This window comes from Salvelinus fontinalis, chromosome 26, assembly GCF_029448725.1.
Source record: "Salvelinus fontinalis isolate EN_2023a chromosome 26, ASM2944872v1, whole genome shotgun sequence".
NCBI lineage: Eukaryota > Metazoa > Chordata > Actinopteri > Salmoniformes > Salmonidae > Salvelinus > Salvelinus fontinalis.
This window is the reverse complement of record NC_074690.1, coordinates 14,698,931-14,720,252: the sequence shown is the minus strand read 5'-3', so window position 1 is coordinate 14,720,252 and position 21,322 is coordinate 14,698,931. Positions and strand designations below refer to the sequence as shown.

The window sequence follows — 21,322 nt, the reverse complement described above, 5'->3', positions numbered from 1 at the left end:
AGGTTTTCCTCTAAGATTTTTCCTTTGCTTAGCTCCATTCCGTTTCTTTTTATCCTGAAAAACTCGCCAGTCCTTAACGATTACAAGCATACCCATAACATGATGCAGCCACCACCATGCTTGAAAATATGGATAGTGGTACTCAGTAATGTGTTGTATTGTGACCTCCCGGGTGGCGCAGTGGCCTAGGGCACTGCATCGCAGTGCTAGCTGCGCCACCAGAGTCTCTGGGTTCGCGCCCAGGCTGGGCTGGGTTTGCGCCCAGCCCAGGCTCTGCGTTTGCGCCCAGGCTCTGTCGCAGAGCCTGGGCGCAAGGATACCCGCAACCGGGAGGTCCGTGGGGCGACGCACAATTGGCATAGCGTCGTCCGGGTTAGGGAGGGTTTGGCCGGTAGGGATATCCTTGTCTCAGTATGTAAAATGTAATAAAATGTATGCACTCTACTGTAAGTCGCTCTGGATAAGAGCGTCTGCTAAATGACTAAAATGTAAATGTAATGTATTGGATTTGTCCCAAACATAACACTTTTGTATTCAGGACTAAAAGTGAATTTTTGACACATTTTCTGCATTTTTTGCAGTATAGTATAGTGCCTTGTTACAAACAGGATGCATGTTTTGGAATATTTGTTTTCTGTACATTCTTCCTTCTTTTCACTCTGTCAATTAGGTTAGTATTGTGGAGTAACTACAATGTTGTTGAGTCATCCTCAATTTTCTCCTATAACAGCCATTAAACTCTGTAACTGTTTTAAAGTTACCATTGGCCTCATGGTAAAATCCCTGAGTGATTTCCTTCCTCTCCGGCAACTGAGTTAGGAAGGATACCTGTATCTTTGTAGTGACTGGGTGTAATGGTACACCATCCAAAGTGTAATTAATAACTGCACCATGCTCAAAGGGATATTCAGTGTCTGCTTTTTTCTTTTTTACCTTTTTTACCCATCTACCAATAGGTGACCTTTAAGAGGCATTGGAAAACCTCCCTGATCTTTGTGGTTGAATCTATGTTTGAAATTTACTGCTCGACTTAAAGATAAAGTGCATTCAGAAAGTATTCAGACCCCTTGACTTTTTCCACATTTTGTTACGTTACAGCCTTATTCTAAAACGGGTTAAAAGTATGTTTTTCCTCATCAATCTACACAAAATACCATATAATGACAAAGCGAAAACAGTGTTTGTTTGTTTTTTGTGCAAATGTATTAAAAATAGAAATTCCTTATTTACATAACTATTCAGACCCTTTGCTATTGGACTAGAAATTGAGCTCAGGTGCATCCTGTTTCCATTGATCATCCTTGAGATGTTTCTACAACTTGATTGGAGTCCATCTGTGCGCAGACTGGAGTGTTTACGGACATATTCAATCTCTCCCTATTCCAGTCTGCTGTCCCCACATACTTCAAGATGTCCACCATTGTTCCTGTACCCGAGAAAGCAAAGGCAACTGAACTAAATGGCAATCGCCCCGTAGCACTCACTTCTGTCATCATGAAGTGCATTGAGAGGATAGTTAAAGATCATATCACTTCTACCTCACCTGACACCCTAGACCCACTTCAATTTGCTTACCACCCCAATAGATCCACATACGATGCATCGCACTGCACACTGCCCTAACCCATCTGGACAAGAGGAATACCTATGTAAGAATGCTGTTCATTGAGTATAGCTCAGCATTCAACACCATAGTACCCTCCAAGCTCATCATTAAGCTCGGGGCCCTGGGTCTGAACCCCGCCCTGTGCAACTGGGTCCTGAACTTCCTGATGGGCCGCCCCCAGGTGGTGAAGGTAGGAAACAACATTTCCACTTCACTGATCCTCAACACAGGGGCCCCACAAGGGTGCATGCTCAGCCCCCTCCTGTACTCCCTGTTCACCCGAGACTGCGTGGCCACGCACGCCTCCAACTCAATCATCAAGTTTGCAGACGACACTACAGTAGTAGGCCTGATTATTAACAATGACGAGACAGCCTACAGGGAGGAGGTGAGGGCCCTGGGAGAGTGGTGCCAGGAAAATAACCTCTCGCTCAACGTCAACAAAACAAGGGATCGTGGACTTCAGGAAACAGCACGCCCCCATCCACATCGACGGGACTGCAGTGGAGAAGATGGAAAGCTTCAAGTTACTTGGCGTACACATCACTGACTTCTTCTATTGTGTTAATGACTGTACGTTTGTTTATCCCGAAGTGATAAAGTGATTGATTAGATTTTTGAATACATTTTTATTGATATCAAGAGTGATTAGAGGGACAATAGAGTGTTGAGTACCAGGCAGATTACAAGTTTGGTATACTACTAATGACCTTCATCAGCTCCCGAGCTTGGAGAAGCCTAATTACCATGACTAAACGGTCACGTGGAATTTGGCTGCCTTCATGAATCGTGAGCGCAAGTGTGACAGTAATACGGTCACCGCAACAGCCCTAAGTATAAGAACAATTCCTAATATTAAGAACAAATTAAGAACAAATTCCTAATATTGAATATTCACCTGGTCAGTCTATATCGTGGAAAGAGAAGGTGTTCTTAATGTTTCGTTCACTCAGTGTATATCCCCATGCTTTCATTCATCTGAGTAATAGTACAGTATGAATGAGGGACTTTAAATACCCATAATTACCTTTTGCATTCGTTAGAAATCAAACCATGGCTAAAGCCTTATCATTGAAAGCACCTAAGTCAACGCAATGAATGAGTTGAGTGAATGAATTTGGGAGAATGTCTGTCTCATCTGGAGGGGTGGCTTTATTTAACTATAAAGCAAGGGGGCACACCTACAATTCAGGGTCATTGAGGACAAGCGGTACATCTCAGTGTTAGACAGAGAAGGATTAGGCTATTGACCATCAATCAAATTTCAATCAAATTTATTTTATAAAGCCCTTTTTACATCAGCAGTTGTCACAAAGTGCTTATACAGAAACCCAGCCTAAAACCCCAAAGAGCAAGCAATGCAGGTGTAGAAGCACAGTGGCTAGGAAAAACTCCCTAGAAAGGCAGGAACCTAGGAAGAAACCTAGAGAGGAATCAGGCTGAGGGGCGGCCAGTCTATAAGGCCAGAACATTCTCATTTTAAACACTGAACCAAGAGCCACACACTCCAAAAAGTGTTTTGCCATGGCTCCCGAATGGTGCAGCGGTCTAAGGCACTGCATCGAGGCTTCACTAAAGACCCGGGTTCGATCCAAAGCTGTGTCACAACCGGCTCTGACCGGGAGTCCCATAGGGCGACGCACAATTGGCTGAGCGTTGTCCGGAATAGGGGAGGGTTTGGCCGGAGGGGCTTTACAAATCAAATGGTCACTTACACATATTTAGCATGTTATTGCAGGTGTAGCGAAATGCTTGTGTTCGTAGCTCCGACAGTGCAGTAGTATCTAAAAACCAATTCACACAAATCTAGAAGTAAAAGAATGGAATTAAGAGTAGCATTGACAAAAATATAGTAGAATAGAATACAGTACATGCACATGAGATGAGTAAAGCAGTATTTAAACATTATTCAAGTGACTAGTGTTCCATTATTAAAGTGGCCAGTGATTCCAAGTCTATGTATACAGGGCAGCAGCTAGTGATGGCTATTTACAGTCTGATGGCTGTTTTTCAGTCTCAGCTTTGATGCACCTGTATTGACCTAGCATTCTGGATGATAGCGTGGTGAACAATTGTAAATGAGAACTTGTTCTCAACTTGCCTACCTGGTTAAATAAAGGTGAAATAAATACAAATAAAAACAGGCCGTGGCTCGGGTGGTTGATGTCCTTGATGATCTTTTTGGCCTTCCTGTGACATTGGGTGCTGTAGGTGTCCTGGCGGGCAGGTAGTTTGACCCCGGTGATGCATTTGGGGTAAACTGTGATATTTTATTTATTTATTTATTTATTTATTTTTAATATGTGTTTTTTCTTCACATTTTCAAACAGTCCATTTATATTTTCCAACGGGGCTATACATTTGTGCAAGTTTTTTTCTCATCTGAGTAGCCTCGTTTCACTGCCAAAAATAAAATTCAACCATCTAGTGTTCAGCAAAATAACAACATAATGTCAAATACAGGTAGCCTAGTCAAATAATTAATATCCAATCACATTAACCGTTACTCTCTCGTAGGAATTCCACTAACGGTCCGTATGTAGCCAAACGTAGCTGCTGCTTGTGTTGGTATCTGTACTGATGCCGCAAAAGATATGACAGGGAGACATAGTGGAGTGGTAACGCGTGTGCAAGCAGTTGCTCCCGACGACACTTGGGTACACTGCAGCATCCACCAAGAGGCTCTTGCTGCCAAGGGACTGCCTGACAGCTTGAAAGATGTTTTGGACACAACAGTGAAAATGGTTAACTTTGCTAAAGCAAGGCCCCTGAACTCTCGTGTTGTCACGTCCGTTGTTTAAATAAGCGGACCAAGGCGCAGCGTGAGTTGAGTTCCACATATTTATTACAGTGAAAGTAAAAACAACAAAGAATCAACGAACGTGCCACATTGGCACTAGACAAAACAATATCCCACAACGCAGGTGGGAAAAGGACCACACTAAGTATGATCCCCAATTAGAGGCAACGATCATCAGCTGCCTCCAATTGGGAACCATACTCACACCAACATAGAAATTAAAGACTAGAACACCCCCTAGTCACGCCCTGACCTAAAACACGGCATGACACGTGTATTTTCTGCACTATGCAATGATATGGGCAGTGACCATGTAACGCTTTTACAACATACAGAAGTGCGCTGGTTATCACGGGGCAAAATATTGACAAGTTTTTTTAATTGAGAGACGAGCTTAAAGTTTTCTTTACTGACAAATGTTTACTTGTCTGACCGCTTGCATAATGACGAGTGTCTCACACGACTGGCCTATCTGGGTGATGTTTTTTCTCACCTGAATGATCTGAATCTAGGATTACAGCGACACTCCGCAACTATATTCAATGTGCGGGACAAAATTGAGGCTATGATAAAGAAGTTGGAGCTTTTCTCTGTCTGCATTAACAAGGACAACACACAGGTCTTTCCATCATTGTATGATTTTTTGTGTGCAAATGAACTCAAGCTTACGGACAATGTCAAATGTGATATAGCGACTCACCTGAGTGAGTTGGGTGTGCAATTACGCAGGTACTTTCCCAAAACGGATGACACAAACAACTGGATTTGTTATCCCTTTCATGCCCTGCCTCCAGTCCACTTACCGATATCTGAACAAGAGAGCCTCATCGAAATTGCAACAAGCGGTTCTGTGAAAATTTAATGTAATCAAAAGCCACTGCCAGATTCCTGGATTGGGCTGCACTCAGAGTATTCTGCCTTGGCAAATCGCGCTGTTAAGACACTGATGACCTTTGCAACCACGTACCTATGTGAGAGTGGATTGTTGGCCCACACTAGCATAAATTAAATACAGACACAGACTGTCTGTGGAAAATGATTTAAGACAGACTCTCTCCAATACAACCCAACATTGCAGTTATGTGCATCCTTTCAAGCACACCCTTCTCATTAACCTGTGGTGAGTTATTCACAATTCACAATGAACAAATTTTATATGTAAGATGGTTAAATAAAGAGCAAAATTATTGATTATTATTATATTATTATTTGTGCCCTGGTCCTATAAGAGCTCTTTGTTACGTCTCACGAGCCGTGTTGTGATAAAAACTCACACTCATTTTTATGTTTAATAAATGTATCGTATAAAAAACAACATATGAGAGTGTGCTGACCCTGGTGCTAGAAGGGGTACCTTGTTGGAGGTTGAATGTTTGAAGGGGTAGGGGACTATAAAAAGTTTGGGAACCACTTATTTAGTATATGTAAAGGCAAGATTCAATCAAAAATGCCTTTTATTTATGACTTTTTCAAATCATAGTTGCACACCTCATGTAGCCTAGCCCATAGGCCTATATGTTTTAATAAGGTTTGTATCACAACTAAAGTGGACAAATAACTTCTTAAAATGAAGCACATTTACAAGGGGTGTAGAGCTTAACTACATATATAAGCAGCGCGTGAGTTTCAAGTTTGGGGAAGATCCTTTTCACCATAAAAATGTACCTTTATAATAAAAGCATTACATGAATAATCACATTTGCAGTCACTTTTGATAATGGGGCTTTCTGCTAATGGAACATTCACGTTTATAGCCTTCTACCATGTGTGCATTGCTGGGCTTATAATGTGAAGAAATAGCCTAATAGTTTATCAACATTTTAAGCTAAACGTTCTGATCTGTTAGCAGATCTGATCTGATCAGCCACATTGCGTAAAATAGTTTTTTTGATGCTAGTTAATTTGGGATCTATTGTATCACACAACTGTCCCAGACTATGTTTGGAATATTTATTTCTCGCACAGAATAGAATAGGTGAACGTTTGTACTATGGGGGATAGTAGACTGACATATGTTCGTGCTTTTGCTGTTATTAGGCCTACTCATCTTGTTGGCTGATGAAAAGTAAATGTGGACAGTTCTTCCAATATCTTCAATATGCACCTCGGAGTTGGATAAGGACATGCGCCGTTGTGTCGCCGATGTATCTGTCTTCACTTGTAAAAGACCCGATCACGTGATGGAGCACGCAGCACTCGGGGAGAAGGGTACAACAGCCACTGGCCGCAAAAGGCATGGATTTTTTTAGGGTGCATTACGACCACACAAAGGGGATGCCACCGTGAAATTCTAGACATTATCAAGTGCTTGTCAAATTATGAATTAGTGACTGATTTAGTGTGTACAGCCTGCTCAAAAAACAAAGCAGAGCTCATGCCTTTCAAGCAACTGTTTTCAAATCATCATTAGAGTCGCATCATACAGCCTTACAATGAATTAAAAATCAAAACATATAGCCCAATGTTTGTAGAACAACTAAAGTTACATTCATTACTCTAAATCAAGCATATAGGAGTACCTATTTCTTTGTTAACCGCTCAACACTGAATAGCCACATCGTTTAGAGAAAATATCCTTTCTATTTTATTCAGCTTTGTTCCATTGTATTCTTCATACTATAAAATAAAACCACGGAATTCTAAGCAAATCTTGTCTGCTAAGTGAACTAGTGTAGCCCACAGCCATATGGCATAGCCAGATCAGGACCTAACATAAGGACAACTCAGAGTATGCTATTCTGTTCTTCTGAAATAGACTACATTTTCTTAAAATCATGCTTCTTTAGACTTGTCTAAAATAAATAATGGATTTATTGTGAAGGTGTAGGCTATATGAATGTACAGTTCCAAAGGTCTGCATCAGTGGCTTGTATGTGTGGAAGCCAGGAGATGCTAAATGTGTTTATGTTAATTAACCTCTCTGGTACAAGTGGGATTCTAGCGTCCCACCTTGACAACAGCCAGTGAAATTGCAGGGCGCTAAATTCAAAACAACAGAAATCTCATATCTAAAATTCCTCAAACATACAAGAATTATACACCATTTTAAAGATAAACATCTTGTTAATCCAGCCACAGTGTCTGATTTCAAAAAGGCTTTACGGCGAAAGCACATCTTGCGATTATGTTAGGTCAGTGCCTAGCCACAGAAAACCATACAGCCCTTTTCAAAAGAAGGAGAGGTGTCACAAAAGACAGAAATAGCGTTAAAATGAATCACTTACCTTTGATGATCTTCATCTGATGGCACTCCAAGGTCTCCATGTTAGACAATAAATGTTAGTTTTGTTTGATAAAGTTCATATTTCTGTCCAAATACCTCCTTTTTGTTCGCGCGTTTAGTCCAGTAATCCAAATGCACAAGGCTAAGTCCAGACAAAGTCAAAAAACTTTCCATTACAGTTCGTAGAAACATGTCAAACGATGTATATAATCAATCTTTAGGATGTTTTTATCATAAATCTTCAATAATATTCCAACCGAACAATTATTTTGTCTTTGAAATGAAATGAAAAGGAACGGAGCTCGTGCTCACGGCTGCACGCGTGACTAAACTCAAGGCATTCTGCCAGACTCCTGATTCAAACAGCTCTTATTCGCTCCCCCTTCATAGTAGAAGCCTGAAACAACGTTCTAAAGGATGTTGATATCTAGTGGACGCTTTAGGAAGTACAATCTGACCCCATAGACACAGTATATTGGATAGGCAATCACTTGAAAAACTAAAAACCTCAGATTTCCCACTTCCTGGTTGGATTTTTCTCAGGTTTTCGCATGCCATATGAGTTCTGTTATACTCACAGACATCATTCAAACAGTTTCAGAGTGTTTTCTATCCAAATCTACTAATAATATGCATATCCTAGCTTCTGGGCCTGAGTAGCAGGCAGTTTACTCTGGGCACGCTTTTCATCCGGACGTGAAAATACTGCCCCCTACACCAGTGAGGTTATTAACAGTCAATTACAGTGAGGCCGACAGTTATTTGTTTGACAATCACCGGCTGACGGAATTTCGTGAACGCCACAGCCAAAGGTATACTCAATGTATATGGAGATGTAAATCACTGATACCAGGTCCTGTCTAGAAGGAGTGAATCACTGATACCAGGTCCTGTCTAGACTGAGTGAATTGCTGACTCCAGGTCCTGTCTAGACGGAGTGAATTCCTGACACCAGGTCCTATCTAGACGGAGTGAATTGATGACACCAGGTCCTGTCTAGACGGAGTGAATCACTGATACCAGGTCCTGTCTAGACGGAGTGAATCACTGATACCAGGTCCTGTCTAGACGGAGTGAATCACTGATACCAGGTCCTGTCTAGAAGGAGTGAATCACCGATACCAGGTCCTGTCTAGACGGAGTGAATCACTGATACCAGGTCCTGTCTAGACGGAGTGAATCACTGATACCAGGTCCTGTCTAGACGGAGTGAATCACTGATACCAGGTCCTGTCTAGACGGAGTGAATCACTGATACCAGGTCCTGTCTAGACGGAGTGAATCACTGATACCAGGTCCTGTCTAGAAGGAGTGAATCACCGATACCAGGTCCTGTCTAGACGGAGTGAATCACTGATACCAGGTCCTGTCTAGACGGAGTGAATCACCGATACCAGGTCAACAGAGGAGGGTGTGGAGATCTCCCTTCCTCTGGAAAAGTGTCAGAGAAGGCTAGAGTGAGTGTGTGTGTGTGTGTTTCCATTGTTTATGTACAATTCTTTGCCAAGTTTGTGATGTCATCCCATCATAAGAACGAGGCTTTTGAAACATCTGTGTTTGTGCGGGTATGTGTTGTTGGCAGAATCTATTTGTCTGCACAATGTGCTTTTCTGTATGGACTTGCTTTGATACGTTGTGCCCATACAGGACATGTTCTATTGACACAGCATCACAGTAACCAGTAGCACGGTCTGTTGTATCGACCCCAATCCTTCAGATACCTTTTGGTGTTTGCTCTAGTCTGCCTGGAGTGCCAGATGAGGTGGGGCACACAGTTTAGGGGCTATTCTATTGGTGCATTAAGACAGGCAAGCTTAATCAAGTACAGATAAAGTATTTGAACCCAGGTCTGCTGTGCGTGTGGTGGGTCGTCTTCTTGCACGCAGGCCTGTACTGTACTGTGTGTAGGAGCAATGACTGTAGCCACAGACAGATGGCTGTTGCAGCAGGGAGAGACCCGCTTCCTAACCAATGTCCCAGCATTCCCGGAGGCAAACATCCCAATGTGCACCTATCTGTTCGGGAAGTGGCTGTGAATTCCGCTCTCATACCCAGCCTGCATTGCTCTGCACATGGGGGGGGGGGGGGGGCGGGCAACTCAATATTAGGAAGGTGTTCCTAGTGTATGGTATACTCAGTGTATATACAGTGTTGCCTGTCGATAAAGCTTTATTGAATTGAATGTACAGACTGTGTAATGTACACGGTGGTCTTTCTCCTTGCTCTAACCTCTGTGTCTTTCAGAGGGGAAGTAACATATCCATTACATCTTGTGTACAATTGGACAACAAAGTAATCTTCATCTTCTTTTTCGTCATCTCCTTCATCATCTTCTAGGCCCAGGACAAGAGGAAAGCTCTGGAGGAGACCAAAGCCTACACCACCCAGTCCCTGGCCAGCGTGGCCTACCAGATCAATGCCTTAGCCAACAACGTGCTGCAGCTGCTAGACATCCAGGCCTCACAGCTGCGCCGAATGGAGTCCTCCATCAACCACATCTCTCAGGTCAGGAGAGACAAACATACACAGGCTTAGACACACACACACACACATATATATACACACACACATACAGTACCAGTCAAAAAGTTTGGACACACCTATTCATTCCAGGGTTTTTCTTACTTTTTTACTATTTTCTACATTGTATAATAATAATGAAGACATCATACTATGAAATAACACATATGGAATCATGTAGTAATCAAAAAAGTGTTAAACAAATCTAAATATTTGCCTTGATGACAGCTTTGCACACTCTTGGCATTCTCTCAACCAGCTTCACCTGGAATGCTTTTCCAACAGTCTTGAAGGAGTTCCCACATATGCTGAGCACTTGTTGGCTGCTTTTTCTTCATTCTGCGGTCGAAGTCATCCCAAACCATCTCAATTGGGTTGAGGTCGGGTGATTGTGAAGGCCAGGTCATCTGATGCAGCACTCCATCACTCTCCTTATTGGTCAAATCGACCTGGATGTGTGTTAGGTCATTGTCCTGTTGATGGTATATCGCTGCAGAATGCTGTGGTAGACATGCTGGTTAAGTGTGTCTTGAATTCGAAATAAATCACAGACAGTGTCACCAGCAAAGGATCCCCGCACCATCACACCTGCTCCTCCATGCTTCACCGTGGGAACGACACATGCGGAGATCATCATTCACCTACTCTGCGTCCCACAAAGACACAGTGGTTGGAACCAAAAATCTCAAGTTTGGAGTCATCAGACCAAAGGACAGATTTCGACTGTCTAATGTCCATTGTCTGCGTTTCTTGGCCCAAGCAAGTATCTTCATCTTATTGGTGTCCTTTAGTAGTGGTTTCTTTGCAGCAATTCGACCATGAAGGCCTGATTCACACAGTCTCCTCTGAACAGGGAGGGAGGGAGACTCTGGCAGCTCCGGACAGGAGGGAGACTCTGGCGGCTCCGGACAGGAGGGAGACTCTGGCGGCTCCGGACAGGAGGGAGACTCTGGCGGCTCCGGACAGGAGGGAGACTCTGGCGGCTCCGGACAGGAGGGAGACTCTGGAGGCTCCGGACAGGAGGGAGACTCTGGAGGCTCCGGACAGGAGGGAGACTCTGGCGGCTCCGGACAGGAGGGAGACTCTGGCGGCTCCGGACAGGAGGGAGACTCTGGCGGCTCCGGACAGGAGGGAGACTCTGGCGGCTCCGGACAGGAGGGAGACTCTGGCGGCTCCGGACAGGAGGGAGACTCTGGCGGCTCCGGACAGGAGGGAGACTCTGGCGGCTCCGGACAGGAGGGAGACTCTGGCGGCTCCGGACAGGAGGGAGACTCTGGCGGCTCCGGACAGGAGGGAGACTCTGGCGGCTCCGGACAGGAGGGAGACTCTGGCGGCTCCGGACAGGAGGGAGACTCTGGCGGCTCCGGACTGGGGATCGTCGCTGGCGGCTCCGGACTGGGGATCGTCGCTGGAGGCTCCGGACTGGGGATCGTCGCTGGAGGCTCCGGACTGGGGATCGTCGCTGGAGGGGAGAGACACACAGGAGGCTTCGTGCCATGGATCATCACTGGAGGCTTCGTGCCATGGCTCATTACTGGAGGCTTCTTGCCATGGATCATCACTGGAGGCTTCGTGCCATGGATCACCACTTGAGTGGAGAGACACACAGGAGGCCTGACTCTGGGAGAAGGCACAGGACTCACCAGGCTGGGGAGACATGCAGGAGGCCTCTTCCTTGGCCGAGGCACCGGATACACTGGGCCGTGGAGGCGCACTGGCGGCCTCGAGCTAAGAGCCTGCACAACCCGTCCTGGCTGGATAGTGACTTTGGCCCGGCACATGCTGGGCGCAGGCACAGGACGCACTGGAGACATAGTGCGCAGAGCCGGCGCAGGATATCCTGGGCCGTAGAGACGTCCTGGAGGTCTGGAGAGCAGGGCTGGCACACTTCGACCTGGCTCGATGCCCACTCTAGCCCGGACGATGCGAGGAGCTGGGATATAGTGCACCGGGCTAAGAACGCGTACTGGAGACACCGTGCGCTCCACCGCATAGCACGGTGCCTGACCAGTACGACGCCCGCCACGGTAAGCACGGGGAGTTGGCTCAGGTCTACAACCTGGCTCAGCCAATCTCCCCGTGTTCCCCCCCTCCCCCCAAAATTCTGGGGCTGCCTCTCGTGCACGCCTCCTCGAGCCAACTCCTCGTAGCGTCGCCGCTTCGCCTTAGCTGCCTCCAGCTCCTCTTTTGGACGGCGATACTCTCCCGTCTGTGCCCAGGGTCCCTTGCCGTCCAGGATTTCCTCCCATGTCCAGGAGTCCATTACACCACGCTGATTGGTCCTTTGGTGGTGGGTAGTTCTGTAACGTCGTTTGTCTGAGGAAGAAGGAGTAGACCAAAGCGCAGCGTGGTACGTGTTCATGATGTTTTAATATAACCTGAACACTGAAACAAAAAACTAAAGTGGAACAAAACGCAACAGTTCTGTCAGGCACTCACACAAAACAGAAAACGACTACCCACAAAACACAGGTGGGAAAAGGCTACCTAAGTATGGTTCTCAATCAGAGACAACGATAGACAGCTGCCTCTGAGAACCACACCCGGCCAAACACACAGAAATAGAAAACATAGAACAAAAACATAGAATGCCCATCCCAACTCACGCCCTGACCAAACCAAAATAGAGACATAAAAAGGATCTCTAAGGTCAGGGCGTGACAGTTTACATAGTTTTGATGTCTTCACTATTATTCTACAATGTAGAAAATAGTAAAAATAACAGAAAACCCTTGAATGAGTAGGGGTGTCCAAACTTTTGACTGGTACTATAAAAACGTTTGGGGTCACTTAGAAATGTCCTTGTTTTTGAAAGAAAGCTTAATTTTTGGTCCATTAGTATAACATCAAATTGATCAGAAATACAGTGTAGACATTGTTAATGTTGTAAGTGACTATTGTAGCTGGAAATGGCAGATTTGTAATGGAATATCTACATAGGCGTACAGAGGCCCATTATCAGCAACCATCACTCCTGTGTTCCAATGGCACGTTGTGTTAGCTAATCCAAGTTTATCATTTTAAAAGGCTAATTGATCATTAGAAAACCCTTTTGCAATGATGTTAGCACAGCGGAAAACTGTTGTTCTGATTTAAAGAAGCAATAAAACTGGCCTTCTTTGGACTTGTTGAGTATCTGGAGGATCAGCATTTGTGGGTTCGATTACAGGCCAGAAATGGACAGAAACAAAGTACTTTCTTCTGAAACTCGTCAGTCTATTCATGTTCTGAGAAATGAAGACTATTCCATGCGAGAAATTGCCAAGAAACTGAAGATCTCGTACAACGCTGTGTACTTCACAGAACAGAGCAAACTGTCTGCAACCAGAATAGAAAGAGGAATGGAAAGCCCCGGTGCACAACTGAGCAAGAGGACGAGTACATTAGGGTCTAGTTTGAGGAACAGACACCTCACTGGCAGCTTCATTAAATAGTACCAGCAAAACACCAGTCTCAACGTCAACAGTGAAGAGGCGACTCCGGGATGCTGGCTTTCTAGGCAGAGTTGCAAAGAAAAAGCCATATCTCAGATTGGCCAATAAAAAGAAAATATTAAGACGTGCAAAAGAACACAGACACTGGACAGAGGAAGATTGGAAAAAAGTGTTATGGACAGACAAATCTAAATTTGAGGTGTTCGGATCACAAAGAAGAACATTTGTGAGGCACAGAAAAAAATAAAAGATGCTGGAGGAGTGCTTGACGCCATCTGTCAAGGTGGAGGCAATGTGATGGTCTGGGGGTGCTTTGGTGGTGGTAAAGTGGGAGATTTGTACAAGGTAAAAGGGACCTTGAAGAAGGAAGTCTGTCACTCCATTTTACAACGCCATGCCATACCCTGTGTAAGCCAATTTCCTCCTACAACAGGACAATGACGCAAAGCACAGCTCCAAACTATTTAGGGAAGAAGCAGTCAGCTGGTGTTCTCTCTTAATGGAGTGACCAGCACAGTCACCAGATCTCAACCCTATTGAGCTGTTGTGGGAACAGCTTGACCGTATGATACGTAAGAAGTGCCCATCAAGCCAAGCCAATCTGTGGGAGGTGCTTCAGGAAGCATGGGGTGAAATCTCTTCAGATTACCTCAACAAATTGACTACTAGAATGCCAAATGTCTGAAAGGCTGTAAATGCTGCAAATGGAGGATTCTTTTACAAAAGCAAAGTTTGAAGGACACAATTATTATTTCAAATAAATCATTATTTATAACCTTGTCAACGTCTTGACTATATTTCCTATTCATTTTGCAACTCATTTCATGTATGTTCTCATGGAAAACAAGGACATTTCTAAGTGACCCCAAACTTTTGAACGGTAGTATATGTATATATATATATGTGTGTGTATATATACATACATACATACATACATACATACATACATACATACATACATACATACATACAGTGCATTCGGAATGTATTCAGGCCCCTTAACTTTTTCCCCATTTTGTTACGTTACAGCCTTATTCTAAAATTGATTCAATCATTTTTTTCCCCTCTTATCAATCTACACACAATACCCCATAATGACAAAGCAAAAATAGGTTTTTAGAAATTGTTGCAAATTTATATAGAAAAAAACGGAAATATCACTGTCAAGATCGTCGTAGTGAGGAGACCAAGGCGCAGCGTGAAGTGAATGCATTCTTCTCTATTTATTATCACGAAAACGAAGAACACTTTACAAACTATACAAAACAATAAACGACGACCGTGAAGCTATAAAATGACAAGTGCAGACACAGGCAACTTACATATAGACATAAACATAGACAATAACCCACAACCCACAATACAAAACAGGCTACCTAAATATGGTTCCCAATCAGAGACAACGCAAAACACCTGTCTCTGATTGAGAACCATATCAGGCCAAACACAGAAATAGACAAACCAGACAAACAACATAGAATGCCCACACAGATCACACCCTGACCAAAAAAAACATAACACATACAAAGCAAACTCTGGGCGTGACAATCACATTTACATAAGTATTCAGACCAAGTGTTAACTCTGGGGTGTGAAGACATACGTAATCAAGACGTCTTCGGTTGATTTTTTAAAATAAATCATTTTGAAAATGTGGAGTAGGTTTTGTAAAATATAGAATAATCCCTTTTTAGATTTAATTTTAAGATAGCAAAATGTGAACTGTGTAAGGGCTGTGTAGACTTTCACTAGACACTGTATCTACATGTATTTGAAATACATTTTACATGACGTTAAATACATTGAAATGTCATTTTCTCCCCCTTGTGGGTTGGAGGTTCTGTGTTTCATCCACCTTAGTAATGGAACTGCATGTATAAGCACTGAGACGAGTCCTCTTTGTAGAGAAATGATAAATAGACCAATAAACTAGCTGCTGTAGCTCTCTGGTCCTTGGGAGCTATTGCTTTTGTTTCCTATTGAAGATATTCTGTATCACGGCTATATCGGATCACGGTTGAAGCGATGTAGCATCCACCTTTCGTGCAGAAGGTGAGATGAGTTGTCGATTCAGGTGTTTTTACGGTCTAGTTCGCACTAGAGCATGCTGATCAATGAGGCTTTCCAGGGATTGGGATTTCCAACCTTAGCTTTGGGGGGGTTTGGGTGGGAAACGCCATTGCACACTTGGCGAGAGATGAATTCCTATGAACAGCTTGTAGCAAAATCCCCCCAGAGTCTTGACCAAGCGGACTAGTCTTGACCAAGCGGACTAGTCTTGACCAAGCGGACTAGTCTTGACCAAGCGGACTAGTCTTGACCAAGCGGACCAGTCTTGACCAAGCGGACTAGTCTTGACCAAGCGGACTAGTCTTGACCAAGCGGACCAGTCTTGACCAAGCGGACCAGTCTTGACCAAGTAAAGGGGCTTAGGGCAGCGTTGCCCGTCTCTCAAATGTTGCTCCAGGGATCCCTCCATAAACTCAGCAGGGTTTCACTTAGGAAATGTCATTTCTGGGGTCTGTCCCCTCCTGTTGAACATGAGATGACTTGACACTCAGCAAAGCACATCTTCCTCATTATTGAAGTTGGTTTTACTCATTAAGTTAATATCTAACTATTGGTAACTGAATTATCTCATGTTCAATGACAATTTAGTAGTAGTTAGCATAGACTACGGTATCTATCTAACTAATACTGAATTGTCATAGTTCATTTATTTCAACAGTAACCATTTGACAAGTGTCACGCCCTGACCGTAGAGAGCTTTTTATGTCTCTATTTTGGTTTGGTCAGGGTGTGATTTGGGTGGGCATTCTGTGTTCATTTTCTATGTTTTGTATTTCTTTGTGTTTGGCCGGGTGTGGTTCTCAATCAGAGGCAGCTGTCTATCATTGTCTCTGATTGAGAACCATACAAGTACCTAGGTGTCTGGCTAGACTGCAAACTCTCCTTCCAGACTCATATCAAACATCTCCAATCCAAAATCAAATCTAGAGTCGGCTTTCTATTTCGCAACAAAGCCTCCTTCACTCACGCCGCCAAACTTACCCTAGTAAAACTGACTATCCTACCGATCCTCGACTTCGGCGATGTCATCTACAAAATAGCTTCCAATACTCTACTCAGCAAACTGGATGCAGTTTATCACAGTGCCATCCGTTTTGTTACTAAAGCACCTTATACGACCCACCACTGCGACCTGTATGCCCTAGTCGGCTGGCCCCCGCTACATGTTCGTCGTCAGACCCACTGGCTCCAGGTCATCTACAAGGCTATGCTAGGTAAAGTGCCGCCTTATCTCAGTTCACTGCTCACGATGGCTACACCCACCCGTAGCATGCGCTCCAGCAGGTGTATCTCACTGATCATCCCTAAAGCCAAAACCTAATTTGGACGCCTTTCCTTCCAGTTCTCTGCTGCCTGCGACTGGAACGAATTGCAAAAATCTCTGAAGTTGGAGACTTTTATCTCCCTCAACAACTTTAAACATCTGCTATCCGAGCAGCTAACCGATCGCTGCAGCTGTACATAGTCCATCGGTATATAGCCCACCCAATTTACCTACCTCACCCCCCATACACTCTGAACAAGGTTTCTGTTCACACATCTCTCCTTGATTCACCCCCCCCCCCCTTTACACTCTGACCAAGGTTTCTGTTCACACATCTCTCCTTGATTCACCCCCCCCCCCCCCCCCCTTTACATTCTGACCAAGGTTTCTGTTCACACATCTCTCCTTGATTATTCACCCCACCCCCCCCCCCTATACATTCTGACCAAGGTTTCTGTTCACACATCTCTCCTTGATTCACCCCCCCCCCCTCCTTTTACTTTGACTCATAGATTGTCAACAGTCCCTTGATGAACTCATTCATTTTTTCCATGACTGACTGATTCCTCCATCTCTATGACGACCCACTAGCCTTGTCATCGCCCTTTCTGTGTAGAAGGATTAGGCTGCGTTCGCAATTGGAACAGTCATTGGAAGTGATTTGGCCAAATCCTCTCCAGGGCTCCAGTCTAAGTGTTTCCCCTGGTGTCACTGGTGCCACTACATTGTTCAGTTCCTGGCACCAGCCCATGATTGGGTCAAAATCCAATAACCAAATAGAAACGTGTGTAATCATCTAATAAATGAATTCACAGTACTTATTAAGAAGTGTAATAGAGTACTGACATGGTACTCATTAAATACATTGTTACATCTAACATGTCCAAGCAGGAGTGATTCAAGATATTTTGATATGCAACCTAATCCAGTGTTTGTCATGAATTTTGGGTTGACAATTAGGCTATTATTGTTTTGTATTTGACCAACAGAATAGGGCTCCAGAATTGTTACATTTTGTTTGTTTGTTGGTACAATCGAGATGAATTTGCCTTCATCCTCAACATTTCCCATCCAAAGACATGCCCAGAATTTTGAGAGAGAGCTGCACTTCCTAACCTCCTGCCAAATGTATGACCATATTAGAGACACATATTTCCCTCAGATTACTCAGATCCACAAATAATTTGAAAACAAACCCAAATTTTGATCAACTCCCATATCTACTGGATGAAATACCACAGTGTGCCATCACAGCAACAAGATTCGTGACCCGTTGCCACAAGAAAAGGGTGATCAGGGAAGAACAAACACCCATATTTATGTTTATTTATTTTCCCTTTTGTACTATTTGTACATAATATGACATTTGAAATGTCTTTTATTCTTTTGGAGTGTAATGTTTACTGTTAATTTTAATAGTTTATTTCACTTTTCTTTACTATCTCTTTCACTTGCTTTGGCAATGTAACATCTGTTCTGTGATGTGCTGGTAGTTAAGGAGTTGTACTTAGAGCGGAGCGGCCGTCTGTTCCTGGGAGATAACGGCCTTTTAAATACCAGCCAGATGTTTATCACAGTAAAGAGATTACACCAGAACTGTTGCTAGAGAGAGAGAGATTTGTACCCTTAAAAATTAGATTGCATTAGCTGTGTCTAGACACTCTCAAAGCCGTCTGTACACAAACTTCTGGTTGATTGTGTTTTCAACAGACACGCGTGACTGACCTGATATTAAACCCAGATCACCTGATATCGAACCCAGATCCCCGTGTGTTAACCCTCTGAGCTAAAGCCCAATTAGCCCCAGGAGCAAACGTCAATGTTAAGGAGACTCATCACACGAGCTCACAGAACCACCTCTGTCACACGAGCTCACAGAACCACCTCTGTCACACGAGCTCACAGAACCACCTCTGTCACACGAGCTCACAGAACCACCTCTGTCACACGAGCTCACAGACCCACCTCTGTCACACGAGCTCACAGACCCACCTCTGTCACACGAGCTCACAGAACCACCTCTGTCACACGAGCTCACAGAACCACCTCTGTCACACGAGCTCACAGAACCACCTCTGTCACACGAGCTCACAGAACCACCTCTGTCACACGAGCTCACAGAACCACCTCTGTCACACGAGCTCACAGAACCACCTCTGTCACACGAGCTCACAGAACCACCTCTGTCACACGAGCTCACAGAACCACCTCTGTCACACGAGCTCACAGAACCACCTCTGTCACACGAGCTCACAGAACCACCTCTGTCACACGAGCTCACAGAACCACCTCTGTCACACGAGCTCACAGAACCACCTCTGTCACACGAGCTCACAGAACCACCTCTGTCACACGAGCTCACAGAACCACCTCTGTCACACGAGCTCACAGAACCACCTCTGTTACACGAGCTCACAGAACCACCTCTGTCACACGAGCTCACAGAACCACCTCTGTCACACGAGCTCACAGAACCACCTCTGTCACACGAGCTCACAGAACCACCTCTGTTACACAAGCTTTTCATCAGTGGTCAAAATGATTTAGCAGCTCTTCTCTTAATGGCGGTATTGTTTGTATTGCACAACCAAATGAAGATCCAATCTACAGAGAATATAGAACACCCCTTTAACAACCAACTGGACAATAACAGTAGAACTAACACACTTCTAAACACAAAGCTAAACCTTTCAGTGTCTCTTTCTTCCTCTTTCCTGTCCTCTCTTTCTCATCTTCTGTCAACATTTTCAGTCCGTTGGTCTCTCGCCCCCCTCTTCTGCCAACCTCTTTCTGTAGGAACTTTTAGTTTGTGAGCCCACGCTCTGATTCCGACAGGAAATGGGCAGGGTGTTGTGCTGGTTTCCAGCTATATAGGGGCGTGACCATTTGGTTTCCTCCGGAAAGAAGTTACGACCATGTTTGCTATTTTTATCACACAGCACCAATGTGTAGTATCGAACACAGAGACGTTTGTGTGGCAGCACCTCAGGGACTTCTTTATAAGGTCATCCAAAGAGTCAAATGAACTCCCTGTCTATTAAAGATCTCTTTATCTCGCACTTGTTCTCCATCTCTAGCCCCTACAGCAATGGAATCACTAAAGAGTACTTAACCCAGTTGGATGAATAGTGAATGAAGTGTGACCTCATTGCCCAGGGTCACACACACACACACACACACACACACACACACACACACACACACACACACACACACACACACACACACACACACACACACACACACACACACACACACATACACACACACGTTTGCCTGTCAACAGTACTTAGCACCCCTGAACAGAGTGTCGGCCGTCAATCTGTTTTGTATTCACACAGCAAAAAACTTGAAAGTCCTCAGCCACTCAGTCTTGTTAAAAATACTCCAAACCAGAAGGTGGCAGTAGCGTTGTTTGGCAATGCATATCCGTGCGTATTGCTTATGGTCTAGATTCCAAGCTACCTGACTTGCCTAGTTAAATAAAGGTTAATTTTTTTATTTTTTTTTATTAAATCTGCGCTTATGTTGTGATTTTGTGGAAAGGCCTTGTTGATACTAGCCAGATGGCCACAGCTAGATCACAACCTTGCAAGATGACAAAGAAACAGTTTAAATAACTCTCCACAATCCCATACTGCCAGTGCCAGCCCATACCCAAATGTTTAGCTAGCTAGCTAACATCAACATAGCTAGCTAGCTGAGGATACGGCACTAACTGGGCAGTTAACACAGGCAGCTGTTTCATGAAAACTAGCTAATCCATTGTGATTTAATTATAATACAGTGGTCAGCTAGCTTGGAGGAAGTATTTAGTGTTGTGTGCATTGCGTCTGTGAACTTCGCTAGCTACCATCCCATAGCCTACATTGCATATGAAGTGTGACTCGCTCATCTGTGGATGTACAGACAAAATGCCCAATTTTTTATTTTTTGTTGTTGTTGTTGGCTCCCCCACGTAAGGGTTTGCATGCAGTATGAAAGAAGTTAGCGGTCGTTTCACGAGCCAATGCTAACAAGCATTAACGCAATGACTGGAAGTCTGCAGGTACTGTAGCAATGCTAGTTAGCATTGGCTCGTGAAACGACCGCTAACTTCCTTCGTACTGCACGCAGATAAATTCCAGAATCTCACAGTATCCCTTTAATACTGGGCTGGAACAGAAATCTGCTCACTGTCGGTCCCCAGATCCAGGATTGTAGAGTACTAGAAGGAAGCTGCTCACTGTCGGTCCCCAGATCCAGGATTGTAGAGTACTAGAAGGAAGCTGCTCACCTTCGGTTCCCAGATCCAGGATTGTAGAGTACTAGAAGGAAGCTGCTCACTGTCGGTCCCCAGGTCCAGGATTGTAGAGTACTAGAAGGAAGCTGCTCACCTTCGGTTCCCAGATCCAGGATTGTAGAG

General features: G+C 44.3%; 1 protein-coding gene across 7 annotated transcripts in view; it reads left to right on the top strand.

Moving 5' to 3' along the window:
- The window catches only part of LOC129823702 (abl interactor 1-like), a 48,661-nt gene that overhangs the window by 6,431 nt on the left and 20,908 nt on the right, over positions 1 to 21,322 (top strand). For all 7 annotated transcript variants that reach the window (XR_008754670.1, XM_055882619.1, XM_055882621.1 and 4 more), the window contains exon 2: positions 9,967 to 10,134. Coding sequence is in view for 6 of the 7 variants with exons in the window: in XM_055882619.1 (XP_055738594.1) it covers positions 9,967 to 10,134 (168 nt within the window). In the remaining variant the exon portion in view is untranslated. The remainder of the gene's footprint in view (positions 1 to 9,966; positions 10,135 to 21,322) is intronic.